The sequence below is a fragment of the Lepus europaeus genome, chromosome 4, assembly GCF_033115175.1.
Source record: "Lepus europaeus isolate LE1 chromosome 4, mLepTim1.pri, whole genome shotgun sequence".
Lineage (NCBI taxonomy): Eukaryota > Metazoa > Chordata > Mammalia > Lagomorpha > Leporidae > Lepus > Lepus europaeus.
The window spans coordinates 17761614-17775983 of record NC_084830.1 but is presented as its reverse complement, the minus strand read 5'-3'; the positions used below and the strand labels follow the sequence as shown (position 1 = coordinate 17775983).

Genomic DNA, 14370 nt, shown 5'->3' with positions numbered 1-14370 from the left:
TAATTTATGCCCCAAAGAACCTGGTTTTCTAACATCAATGCAGATACAACGTGGGGGAAGAGACAGATCTCCTTTCTAACAGCTCCTCGGAAATTCTGTCTATAAATGAACATTACTCAGGGAAGAAAATTTCTATTTCCTTGTATGAGACCACTTCCGGTTTTACAAAACCTGGTTTTGTTTAGCAAAAAGGAAACCAACAGGCCCATAAAAACCCTACTGAAGAACAGTCCCAGAAAGGAAGACGACTCGAGTGAATTCAGAAATTGTGCTAAAGTCTAATATTGTTGTTGCCATGACAAAAGAAAGAGGAGGAGGTTTCTTTGGGCAATGAAGTCAGAGAAGCAAATGATAATCTGAAAAATATAGTAGCAATTATCACCCTGTCTCCCACAACGTACCTTCATTATAGCATCGAGATAAGCGGTCCAAATCTTCTGTGTTTTGGCAATGGCGGAAAGATAAATTTTATTCGAATTTGCTGAAGGGTTAAAACATAGTTTTTTATTTAGTAAATTCTGAAAGGCTACGGTGTTCACTCCACACCAGACTAGTTTCAGGACACTTACCTACAATACTTTTTAGGGGGCTGACAGCATTCATGAGGGTTTTTAAAGTATCCTGAACAGTTCTGTCTCTCAGGATAATTTTCTGAAACATACTCAGGAAATTCTAAAAACAAGAAGGCATGATCAAAGAACCAAACACAATGAATAAAATGAATAAATACTTCTCTTGGCTATAAAGCTATATAGACCAGAGATGGGGCCCATGTCACACAGCCTATAGATAGGACAAAAGGGGACATAGCAACTTCAGGTTGCAAAGGAGTTATTGGCTGTAATGAAGTTTTATCTTCCCAAGCTTAAACTAACCAAAACAGTCTAACTATAAAAATACCATGCTGGCCAAAGAAATTCGCTTATTTTCAATTCTTACCTACCCAACATCAGCCCAAGACAGCATGAAATCAATGAGTTAAAATGGTGGAGCCAGATCTACTGTCTTCTTTCCCCCAAGGTCGCAGAGAACAGGCAGGGGTGTCCAAAGCCTCACCTGCAGTTCTTTCACAATCATAAAGCACAGAAGCCTGTCTAACCCATTCAGACCAAAAGTGCCCAGGGTGGTCTGGATTTCTGAGAAGAGGCGGCTGCTGGTCACTTCTTGATGAGTTTTCATATCGTACCAAGTGTTCAGCTGGTCTATGTGACACGTCATTCTAGAACAAAACCGAAACAAACCCAAAGCAGCTCAGATTCCATAGCCTAAAGAGATGTGGGACCCAACAGAATTTGGGACATCAAATATCTAGAGCAACAGTTACCTGATTTGTGTCTTCTTAGCTCTCTATCTAACACCCAGTATATCGTCATGGTAACCACCCAAAGGACCAGTAAGGTCAAAGTCAGTTAGGCCACATTTTCCTACCCTAAGCCACATTGTTGGTTTGCACCGTGTATTTCCACTCAGTTGGGCTGCTGATCTGCAATCATGCTGGGAACACAGGCTGGGCTCAGCGGTTAGACTGGAGGCCTTCAGAGCCCAGCTGTCTCCCTCTGGGGCCTTTCTTTACATTTTAGAGACACGGTGCCCCGTGTCATTTCCATCTGGTAACAACGAACCCTGGCAATCTACATAATCTTTTCAACTTTTTGTTTTACCTTGAGCCTGACCTTATTTTTGAATTTTTTGAAGCATTTAATTCAAATCTTTTAAAAAGATAACAATTTTTAATATTTTACCATCTTCATATGTTAATATGATACACATATACAAACATACAGTTTTTCTTGAAAGTAGGGACATTAATAGCCATAATGTGGGATTCATGACAAGGATCAAAAAGTAGGGAAGGAAAAGTTATTATTATGTAGAGGGTATAATTCAGTGAAGACAACATTTGTAATTATCTACACACCAAATAATATGGCATCAACACTTTTTTAAATACTCTCTATATTGTCTTCCATATATGAAAGGAAATGCGTAGAATTTGTCTTTCTATGTCTGGCTTATTTCATTCTATCTAACCTTTGAGACCAAGGTGACAAAGCCCTTTGCTCTTTTTTCCCAGTTCCTTAAACTTGCAATGTAGTGGTCCTCTGGCACTCAGGAGTGTGACGACAAGAACAGCTGCCGACAATATTTATGAGCACTTATTATGTGTCAGTTACTGGGCTAAGTCCTTCCTCTGGGTTATCTCATTTTGTTCTCACAGTAGCTCTGCAAAATACAAGCCATTTTATCCTCATTTTATAGATTAGATAACTGAGGTTCAGATAGGCTGGATTCCAACGCTACACCCTTAACCACCCTTTCAATGATTCTCAAGGAAGGGCTTTGCGACACTGGGAGAGGTTATTCAAACTACAGGTGCCCAGATTCCATTCCCGCAGAAGCTGATTCACTCAGTAGGTCTGGGGTGGAGGCTGGCCTCTGCATTTTCACCAGTCTCTGGGATGACACACCCTACATCCCCAAAACCAGCAGGCTTCCTTAGCAGACTGAGGCTCGGGAAAAAAAAAAGAGCCTCAGGAATAAGGGAGGTTCAATTTGGAAGTATATGGGGAGAACAAAACAAGATGGGTACCCAGAACAGCTTCTACCTTCAAAATGTTCACCTGCCACTCAGTGCTGGCACTGTGAATGTGTCCCTTGTGAAGCTCCAATTCTGATGATGAAACCAATATATGACATGGAGATCTCAATCATGCCCAATAATCCTCTCTGGAAGCCATTAACAGGGCACTGGATGGGGAAGACTTCAGTGACTCAACTCATGGGTACCAAGAAAGCAGGAATGACAAAATTTGTTGGGTCACTTATCCTTTTGGCCCAAGAGTCAGAGATAGAATTCTTATTACCGTTGGAAATTCAAAGAAGTTTCTAGATTGGTTGTCAACTTTCATAAATTTTGAGAGATGGAATGAGCCTGAATTAGAAGGTGGTACAATGGAGCCAGGTCACAGAACATTTGATTTATACAAATTCAACTTTTTTTGCTGGGTAGGTCCCACAGCCATTCTACTCAGTGAGCATGTGTTCAGAGGTAAGCAGGAGACGTGAGACACGAGCCACAGTCGGTCTTTGTACCAACTGCTTTGTCTAGGCTAGAATGAAGAAAAAGGAGGAAAACTGGCTCAGCTGGACTTACTGAGAGGCAGCGTGCCAGCCCCTGCTGGGGTGCCCAGCTAACTTATTCTCAAAGACAGTTTCAGTTGTAGAAGATTTTCACCCAGTTCCTGCTGAATGCGGTGTAAGCATGACTGGTAGTCAGGCTGCGGTTTTGAACTGGAATGGCACAGGGCTTTGGAGCGGGCTCGGGGGCAGAGGGCCTGCCAGGTATTCTGGGCCCACCATTTAGTAACGGTGTGATCCTGGGCAAGTGACTAAGCTTTTCTGGGCCTCGATTACTTCTGCTTTAAAGTGGGGTCATGACAGGGCCCGTCTCATGAGCAAAAGCCTGGAAGTGAGCAATGTGTTAAGAAGAGTGCCCGGGTTAAGGGCATGTCCCTGGGGTGCGAGGCTCGGGACAATCTGCAGACTCTTACTTTGGGTCTGTGATCCGCAAGATCTCTCTGCAGAGCCGGCCGATGAACGTGACAGACTCGTCCACGGGGACGAACTTCGGTATCGGGATGTGAGTGGACTGGTACATACTTTGCCAATCTTGAATCTAGAAAAGAAACCACAAAGACTTCACATACCAGGAAAGGTAACCCAGGTGTCCTTTCTCTACCTAAGTTTACACAGGCAGCACTACGTGAAGAGTGAGAAGAATGGTCTCTGATTGGAAGAGGAAACTTCCAGAAAGTCTCCCAGATATGTCACATGTAACGTTTTCTTATATCCAAAACCCCAACACTTGTGACAAGTGACTAAAAGAAAGCGAGAAGAAAGCAAACAGGAACTTTAGACTTTTTGTCCCCTAAGTTGGTATGTATCAGTGTCATCTAAAAACCCACAACATCATGGGGCTGGGAGATAATCCTCTGAAAATGTCCCTTGCACCATGAACCATGTCAGATGCCGACATAAAAACTTGCCAAGTGGTGCCTTGTTAACGATCGACTAAAAAGAAACTTCTCAGCTCTGGCACTAATGAATTCGGTGTTTTTGTTTTTGTTTTTAACTCAAAGAAATGGGCAATAAGCACATGCGAAGATGCTCAATATCTTTAGCCACTAGGGAAAAGCAAATCAAAACCACACAATGAGATATTATTTCATTTGTATTTCTTGTGGCCATGATATAAAATTAAAAAAAGATTATCAGCAAGTATTATAAATAACAATGCACAGATATGGCAAAACTGAACCCTCACATATTGACAGTAGGAGTGCAAAATGGTGCCATTGTTGTAGAAGATGACTTGGCGGCTTCTCAGTAACTATCTAAACACATTTTCTCACTGGTGTTTCTGAGGCTGGAGACAGGTACTTTAAACATGAGAAACAACAAACTTAGTCAAGAATGTTAAAATTTATTAGATACCTTTGTTCTTAAGAAGTTATTGCACTCTTGCTCCACGTTGTAATTGATGATACGAGACACTTCTTCCTGCCAAATCTTCAGGCCATAGATGCTGACATAGTCCTGAATGTACTCAAAAGAACGGTGAAACCCATCCATGGCGGCTCCTAACTCTTTCAGCTTGGGCATCAATTCACTCGGCTGTGCCAAAGCGGAAACAGAAATCTATTATATTGGAGGAAACGGTCAACTACTCATTCTAAAACTGACATTAAATGATACCCCAGCTAAGAGATCACAGTCATAGTTTAAGCTTTGGAAATATCTACTTCCCATTTCCCCTAGGATGGTGGCAAGTGATGTCAGACATTCAGTGAAGAATAGATTTCATTCATTTGGGAAGGAAGCCTCATGTAAAAGAATATTAAAAAGTGAATTTTTTTAATGCTTTATTTATTTGAAAGTCAGAAATATAGAGAGGAGGGGAGGGAGGGAGAGAGGGGGACGGGGAGTGTGGGGAGACAGAGACAGACACACCTTCTATCTGCTGGTTCACTCCCCAGGTGGCTATAATGGCCAGAACTGGGACAGGCCAAAGCCAGAAGCTTCTTCTGGGTCTCCCAGGTGGGTGCGGTGGCCCAAGTACTTGGACCATCTTCCACTTCTTTCCCAGACACATTAGCAGGGAGCTGGATCAGAAGTGGAGCAGCTGGGACCCGAACCAGCACCTATATGAGATGCCAGCACTGCAGGCAGAGGGTTAACCTATGCCAGTGCTGGCCCCTAAAAAGTGACTATGGATGATTTAGTTCATATAACTTGGTAAGTATATCTAACCTTAGAACATATAAAATATTTAAAATTGAACTTACTAAAGTAAAATATTTACTCTATATCTAAATTTCAGATTTTTTATTCTTCTGAGAAAAATTACCATATTCTTTAAAAATTATAGTCTTGAAACTTCCAATTGCTTTTGGGTTTACAAATTCATCTATTAGAAGTTACTCTGAATCATAAATACTCTTTCAATTCTTAAACTCGGGGTCAACAGGTGAAGGAGAGAATGGCTCATATGCTTGGGCTCCTGCCACCCATGTGGGAGATCCAGACTGGTTTCAGCCTAGCCCAGTCCTAGCCATTGCAACTATCTGGGGAGTGAACCAGCGAATGGAACTTCTTTCTGTGTCTGTGTTTCTCTCCCCCTCTAACTCTGCCTTTCAAATAAATTCAAAGAAAAAAGTATTTTCTTATAGGAACAGATTATAATATAGGCTCAAAAAGCATATCAGTTGTTTCTACTGAAAAGTCACATAGGAAGAAAGGCCTTGTTCATAAAGAGTGAAAAATGATGTTCTAGTCCACACTGCAAGCTGAGCAGACAAAGGGACAGACCCATTTGGTCTTTTCTTACCTTGGCCCGAGGGTTGAATATCAGTCCCTTATGAAGGGCAAAGGCAACACGTTTAACTAGCTCTTTCCTTATTCCATCTTCCAGCAACTGCTTCGGATCCACCTAGGTGCAAATCACAAATATACAACGTTTAGGAAAAAGCCAGTCCTGAAGAAAACCCAGAGGAAAGATGATTTTCCGAGTCCATACTGGAGCACTTTTCTACCTCTTCGCTCAGTGATTTGGATATTTCTCCTTGCCTGATCTTATTTGATCTTGTACAGCTTAGACTGAATTACTTAATCTTTCATGTCTTTGAGACTCTGCATGTTGATAATTTTACAACACAATATTTCAAAGATGGTGAGCATGGGAAGTTTTATTTTGATAAAAACAAAGTTCATATTTTAGTCATTTTATCTGAACGAAATAGAAAGTGCCTTTCTTATCAGGAGGAAAAGGTGGTGGGATGAAGGGCTTGTATTTGAATTCAGATCCATTTTTTTCTTCTGGATGTTGTCTCAGGGCATTCATACACGAATGAGCAAACTCAAGTTCTGGATTGGATCACTCTGTAAATCAAATTATTCTCTTTGCTTCCAGTGTGTTTGAAATGCTGTTTGTAATTAGGGAGATACCATTGGAAGGAAATCTGCTGTTGAACTTTATAAGCTTACTTTGCTAACTACCTTTTCTGTAATTAGGAAACTTTTATTATTCCCTTAAAGTCTCCTATCAGATCAACAAACCATCAGATGGTTTCACCACACTCCCTCTGAACTCCCTGACACTTGTTTCTTTTATTTTTAATTTATAAAGACTCATTATTTTAAATGTTATAGAGATAACTGATGGATTCCATCTGCTTTGATTCTATTTAAGCTTTGATTCTATTTAAGACAGCCCAAATGGAAGTTGCTGAAAACACAAAAGCAAGAGAAACACGCTGAACTCCATGCAGACTGCGTAAAGAGCAAACCCGAGACTGCAGGAAGCTCAAGGTCAAAGGCTCTGGGTTCTATCACAGATGAATGTAAACAAAGAATGGGATGGAAGAAACCTGTTCATTAAGAAAGACTTAAAAGACATAAGTTTTTTTTATTTTTTATTAAATTAAATTAATTGATTTGACAGATAGAGTTAGACAGAGAGAGAGAGAGAGAGAGAGAGAGAGAGGTCTTCCTTCCGTTGGTTCACCCCTCAAATGGCCGCTACGGCTGGCACTATGCTGATCCGAAGCCAGGAGCCAGGTGCTTCCTCCTGGTCTCCCATGCGCGTACAGGGCCCAAGCACTCGGGCCATCCTCCACTGCCTTTCCGGGCCACAGCAGAGAGCTGGACTAGAAGAGAAGCAGTCGGGACTAGAACTGGCGCCCATATGGGATGCTGGCGCCACATGCGGAGGATTAACCAAGTGAGCCACGGCGCTGGCCCCAAGACATAAGTTTTTTTATGTGTAGATCTCAACCAGAATTTCTAGAAATTACCCTTGGAAAGTAAAATATAGAGGGGCTGGCACTTGAGGGCATCGGGGACTGACTAAATCATATTGCTTCATTTAAGTGGTATTAGAATGAGTGGTATTTACCTTATAAAAACCCATGAAGCTATAATTGTTTCTGCACATTTCAATATCTGCTGTATTTTATAACAAAAATGCAACTATAAATAAATGTAATCAATGAGAGCAAAATCAAATAAGTAACATGAAGCTTGCAAAGAAAAATTCTTTGTAAGAAAAGATTTATAGGGCCAGTGCTGTGGAGTGTAGGCGACACCTCCCCCTTTAGTGCCAGCATCTCATATGGGTGCCAGTTCAAGTCTTGGCTGCTCCTCCTCCCATCTAACTCTCTGCTGATGGCCTGGGAAAGCAGTGGAAGATGGCTGGGTCCCAGCAAACACATGGGGACCCAGAAACAGCTCCTTGTGTCAGATCAGCTCAGCTCTGGCCCTCGTGGCCACTTGGGAAGTGAATCAGTAGATGGAAGACCTTTCTCTCTGTCTCTCCTTCTCTCTGTAACTCTATCTCTCGAAGAAAGATATAAAATCTTAAAAAAACAAAACAAAACAGATTTATAGGGCTGGCAAGTGTTTGAGCCATGAGAGCAGCCATGAACATGAGCTACAGTGAAAGAAGGGAATATGTTAAATATAAAAGAATAAAAGAAGGCCACGTAGGGGCTGGCATTGTGGTGCAGGGGTTAGACTGCCACTTGCAAGGCTGGCATCTCATACTGGAGTGCCTGGGATTAAGTCCCACCTCAGCTTCCGGTCCAAGTTCCTGCTAATGCACACCTTGGAAGACAGCAGGTAATGGTTCAAGCATCCTGGGTCTCTGTCACCCATGTGGGAGACCAAGGTGGAGTTCCTGGTTCCTGGCTTCATCCCGGCCCAAGCATGGCTGTTGTGGGTATTCGGGAAATGAAACAACAGATTGAAGATTCTCTCTCTTTCCTCTTGCTCACTCCCTCTCTCTATAACTCTGCTTCTCAAATACAGAATTTTTTAAGAACAGGTCTTGGGGCTGGCGCTGTGGGTAGTGGGTAAAGCCGCCACCTCCAGTGCTGGCATCCCATGTGGATGCCGGTTTGAGTCCCAGATGCTCCACTTCTGATCCAACTCTCTGCTATGGCCTGAGAAAGCAGAAGATGGCCCGAGTCCTTGGGTCCCTGCACCCACAGGGGAAACCCGGAAGAAGCTCCTGGCTCCTGGCTTCGGATCGGCACAGCTCCGACAACTGCAGCCAACTGGGGAGTAAACCAGTAGATGGAAGACTTCTCTCTCTCTCTGCCTCTCTTTCTCTCCCTGTGTAACTCTTTCAAATAAATAAATAAATCTTAAAAAAAAAAAAAAAAAAAAAAAAAAAAAAAAAACAGAACAGGTTTTGTGGAAAAGTTCAATGTTTTCATGGATCTAAAGGTTTCAGGTGGCTCTTTCAATGCTTCCTGGGTTGTCACTAATCTATGGAAGCGTTCACAGTGAGAAGTTCACATAGCACGTTCACACAACACCTTCCTCACACTCCCAGTCCCTCCCCTGAAGCTGGCACCAACTAGCAGTTCTTCCATGTGTCCTCCTGACTTTCCTCTACTCATCTGTGCCTAGATTTGTCCTTAAACACACATTTAACTTCAAAAACCTAAATGACAATATATAAAATGATATAATCATAATATAAAATGGTATGTCTTTAATATCACAATACATGTTATTCTTTAAGATTTTTTTATTTGAAAGCCAGAGTTAGAGAGTGAGAGAGAGAAGTCTTCATTCACTGGTTCACTCTCTAATTGGCTGCAATGGCCAGAGCTGCACCGATCCGAAGCCAGGAGCTTCTTCCGGTCTCCCACACAGGTGCAGGGGCCCAAAGACTTGAGCCATCCTCCACTGCTTTCCCAGGCCACAGCAGAGAGCTGGATCGGAAGTGGAGCAGCCAGGACTTGAACCAGTGGCTTTACCCACTATGCCACAGTGCCAGCCCCTATCCCATCTTTTCTATTCTGGTGACCCGGCAGTGCCAGCCAGGGCTTCTCATCTCAGATTACTTAATGAGAAATTAAACTGAGATCAGACTTCATGCATGGTGAGCAGATTTATTAGTATTCTAGGGGCTAGAATGGTATTTCCTTTATTACACTTCCAGAAAACACATACCAAAGTTTCATTTCTATTTAGATTAATGTCCTCTATTTCCTAGGATTTTACTAATACAAGGGTTAATCAGGCAATTTAATATCTATACATTTACTAAAAACTTATAAATGTTCATAAAGGTACAATGACCTATGCATACATGCACATCACTAGTCATCACAGTGCTCTAAACTGAAATAGTAAATGAGATAGTTTATACCCTTTGGGATGACAAAAATTAAAAACTAGATAATACAAAGCAGAGACAAAGATTTGAGTGAGTACACAAGAAACAGTGATTCAGAAGGCAATGTGGCAGTACTACGAGGAACAGGCCCTTAGCTCCAATAGCCCACTCTGGAGTGTGTAGACTCTGGAGCAGGGGTGTGTTTAGAGATGCTCCTCAAGACATTGGTTGGGTTAATGGGGAGCATAGTGTCTGTCCCTGGAGTAGCTGAGTGAAAAATGCAATTCTATGCAGCAATCAGAAGTAACTATCTGACCTATAGCAACACAAATGTCAAAAGCAATAACTAGTGAGAAGAATTGGAAAAAGAACGAGACTTAGAAACATAAGAATCCAATAAATCAAAAACACACACATAAAATACCACCATATGCTAAAAATCAGCATACTTGCATATTTAGGGGCATGCTTGTCTACAGGAGTTGGGATCCAGAAGGAAGGAAAAATATGAGAGGAGCTTTTGTGCATCAGTGATGACAATGGTCTGTGAACAGAACTGTGTGATTATCTTAGCTCTCTACTCCTGGGGCACAAAACAAAAGTACCAAAAAGGAAGAAACGGAAGAGGAGGAGAGGAAGGTGGGAAGGGAGAGACAGAGACAGGGAGAGACAGAGACAGAGAGAGACAGAGACAGAGAGAGAGATAGAAATAATCCATTTGGGTGAACCAACGGCAAAAAGGAAGACCTTTCTTTCTATCTCTCTCTCTCACTGTCCACTCTGCCTGTCAAAAAAAAAAAAAAAAAAAAAAAGAAATAATCCATTTTGCCCTAAGAAAATGGAACAAATTCGGGGCCGGTGCCGTGGCGTAATGGTTAAAGCTGCTGCCTGCAGTGCTGGCATCCCATATGGGCGCTGGTTCGAGTGCTGGCTGCTCCACTTCCAATCCTCCACTATGGCCTGGGAAAGCAGTAGAATTTGGCTCAAGTCCTTGGGCCCCTGTACCCAAGTAGGAGATCCAGAAGAAGCTCCTGGCTCCTGACTTCAGATCAGCACAGCTCCAGCTGTTGTGGCCAACTAGGGAGTGAACCAGTGGATGGAAGACCTCTTTCTTTCTGCCTCTCTTCTCTCTGTGTAACTCTTACTTTCAAATAAATAAATAAATCTTTAAAACAAAATGGAACCATTTTGTTCTTTGCTGTTATAAAAATTTACTACAATAGATTTTTCTTAGATTTAAATAACTCTTGGGGGCCTGACGCTGTGGCGTAGTGGGTAAAGCCACCGCCTGAAGTGCCAGCATCCCATATGAGCGCCGGTTCTAGTCCCGGCTGCTCCTCCTCTGATCCAGCTCTCTGCTATGGCCTGGGAAAGCAGTGGAAGATGGCTCAAGTCCTTGGACCGCTGCACCCGCGTGGAAGATCCAGAAGAAGCTCCTGGCTCCTGGCTTCAGATCAGCACAGCTCCAGCCATTGCAGCCAACTGGGGAGTGAACCAGTGGATGGAAGACCTTTCTCTCTCTGCCTCTCCCTCTCTCTCTGTATAACTCTTTCAAGTAAATAAATAAATCTCAAAAAAACAATAACTATTGGGTAAAACAGTTACTAGCAACACACATTTTCTCTAGAACTACAAGGCAAAGGAATTCCAAGGTTATACTGTGAGACTGCTTTTAAGTATTAATGGGAAATAAAGATTATTATGCTCTCTCTTTCTCTGTCAGTAAGTCAGTGAAATGAAGATCAAAATCAGAACATTTAACAGCAAGATGAGAACGTCACTGCCTATCCTACACATGATAATTATCACAAACCGAGCTAAGGACACCCAGACTGGCAGTAAAACGTTACCTTGATGATGCCAACCAAAGTCGTTTTCATCATTAAGATGCCTTCAGTAAAAATGGAAATAGCGTGAGTGAGCTTGGCGACCTTGAACAAAGACAAAGAGGTATAATAAAGTCCTTCACCCAAAGACTCATCATCTATGGAAAGCTAAGATGACCAGCTAATAGTCCTGTAATGGGCAAAGACAACAAAAAATGAGGACGCAGCTTTGGATACCTAAGTCCACATGCCCTGGACAGAAGTGAGGTTTTGTGGTGCAACTCAAAGACCACTATTACACACCTTGGGGATCTAAGCCAGAAGACATTAATGAGTTCTTTAACCTTTGACAAATCATTTCCCCTTCTCTGGGCTTCAGTTTCTCACGCATCAAATAAAGACGTGGCTGGTCCCGTCTAGCTGGAAAAGACTAGTTGAGACTTTGTGGAGGGAATCTCTTTCCTGGCTCCCACCTTCTTTTCAAACCACATCAGGAGATGCTGATGAAGCAGACAGAGGCTATCGTTTTGAACATACCTAGAAATACCAAGCTTGATAATCTGAATTCCTAGTGTAGTCTTTTGAGTTGGGTAGGAGAATGGGAAATTGACACTGGGTTATCACATTTTCAATTTTTCATTTGATTTTACTTTTCACATCTTTACATTTTCAGTTCAGGGAGAAAGAAAAGCAGAGGGGTTTGGGTAATAGCATCTCTGAGGCTGTGTAACTATTGAGTGAGTTTCAAAATATGCTGGAAATAATCAATGGAATATAGATTATTTTTAGCTACTGGTATGGTATAAAGACCGCCCCCAACTTAGGGTTTTTTACTTCATGAGGTGTCAACGTGTACAATCATTGTTTTTCACTTTCAGTACATTATTCAGTTACTTACATGAGATGAAATGCTCTATAGTATTATGAAATAAGCTTTGTGTTAGATGACTTAGTGATGTTCTGAACACAGCTAAGGTATGCTAGGCTAAGCTATGACGTTCAGTAGGTTAAGTGCTTTAAATGCATTTTCTGACTTACATTTTCAAATTATGATGATTCTACTGGGACAAAATTCTATTGCAAATCAAGGAGCAATCTAGCCCAGACAGAACGAAGGCTGACATACTAAGACTAGTTAAGAAAAGTGACCAGCTGAGTTCCATTTCCACTGAGAACACTCAGGCAAGTGAGGCCTTAACTGACAACTAGAAAACGCCCAGAATGAAGGTGGGGCTGGGCTAAAATGGTCTATCTGTGGTTGTCAGGGACAGTGTGACAAAGCAAACCCAAATGGGTCTCCTGGTCTCAGGCTGAGACAGGCAATGCACTCCTGTGATATTTCACGGTTGCAGTTGGAATTTTCAAAGGCAGAGGTCAAAGGGACACAGCACCTCGTATCGGGGGCCGAGCTGGGCATAGTCCCTCAGCTTGTCTTTGTCCAGGCGGGTAGGCACTTCAATGATATCGTGAGTCTGAAGCTTTATGATCTTCAGGAGAGATGTGAACATGCTTTCTGGAATGATCTGCAAAACCTTTAGTAAAAGGGAAAGGAAGAAATATATATGAACATCTATTTTATTTTGCTTAGTTGACAAATATTGGGACGCCCCTAAGATGAGTACTGGCATGTACAAAGAGCAATTTGTCTACCAGAGAGGATGCTGGGAAACTAAAATGTTGTTTAAATATCTGATAATGCAAAAAGTTCCATTCCTTCAAACATTAACTGATCATAGAATGCAAGGCTAACCCTCCTACAAATGCTGCAAGAGGAGGTATCACTTCTATGTTATAGATTTCTAAAAGATTGAGGCTCAAAGATATTAAGTGACACCGCACTCAACTAGTGTATGACACAGATCGATTTTGAATTCAGGCCTGTCTGGCCCCTGCTCCATTTAGGTTTTATATGAAACAAGGATCAGAAGTCCCAGGAGAAGCTGAATCAGTTTCTGGCTGGGATAGGCTGGCTCTAGATCTGGCTCCTGTCCCAGCCACTTCTGTGACTATGCTACTATAATCTCTATCCATCAGTTTCTACATATAAAATTCCTAAAATAAGATGAAGATAAATATCACCAGCATTTTACAAAAAGGTACAAATGTTCTTTGAAAATACTACACATTATCACATACATAGTAGTAAAAATATTTTCTTGTATTGCAAATTCCTAGAATATTTTAAAAAAGGAAAGGAACACAAATGTACTTTTCACAGGGCCCCAAGTGTGCCTTTTATATTTAAAGTAGTAATTAACCAGGAAAAGTGAATATGAGCTTGATGCTTCTTTTGTTTTTTTACCTTTCTCACATAAGACACCAATTCACCAGAGTAATACTGAGACACGCTGAGAAGGTCAGGGCTATTTGCCTGATTTATACGAAGAAGGGGCAGGTCGAGGGCAGAGGCAAGCTGAAAGAAAAATAATAGTTATCTGTCTGTTTCAAAAGTTGTTTTAGAAATAACTTTCAGGAAATGTAACATACAACAACATATCTGGGCTTTATCCAATCCAAATGTCATTAATGCCATCAATAGTTTGACAGTTTATGTCTTTAAAAAATACAGTTATCTGCTGGAGCAGTGGTTCTCAAGTTGTGGTCTCTGGACTAGTGGCATCAGCATCACCTGTGAGCCTGACAGACATGCAAATCACTGGGCCCCACCCCAGGGTGACTTAATCAGAACACTGCATTGCAGGAGTCCTCCAAGTGATTCCGAGGCAGGCTCCAGTGTGACAGCCACAGAGCTACAGAAGACTCCTGGCGGGGAATCAGACATTGTGACTGAGAGACTATAGAATTTGCCAGATTGAAGATGCCATCAAGTGTAAGAGTGCCACTTGATATTATTTGCTG

The 14370-nt window shown here is 41.9% G+C and overlaps 1 protein-coding gene across 2 annotated transcripts in view; it reads right to left on the bottom strand.

Annotated features, from left to right (window-relative positions):
• The window catches only part of WASHC5 (WASH complex subunit 5), a 72539-nt gene that overhangs the window by 18790 nt on the left and 39379 nt on the right, over window positions 1-14370 (bottom strand). For both annotated transcript variants that reach the window (XM_062187999.1, XM_062187998.1), the window contains 9 exons: window positions 13814-13924; window positions 12903-13043; window positions 11536-11616; window positions 5888-5989; window positions 4495-4674; window positions 3552-3676; window positions 1057-1219; window positions 570-672; window positions 402-481 (listed from right to left, as the gene is read on the bottom strand). In XM_062187999.1, coding sequence (XP_062043983.1) covers window positions 402-481; window positions 570-672; window positions 1057-1219; window positions 3552-3676; window positions 4495-4674; window positions 5888-5989; window positions 11536-11616; window positions 12903-13043; window positions 13814-13924 — 1086 coding nt within the window. The remainder of the gene's footprint in view (window positions 1-401; window positions 482-569; window positions 673-1056; window positions 1220-3551; window positions 3677-4494; window positions 4675-5887; window positions 5990-11535; window positions 11617-12902; window positions 13044-13813; window positions 13925-14370) is intronic.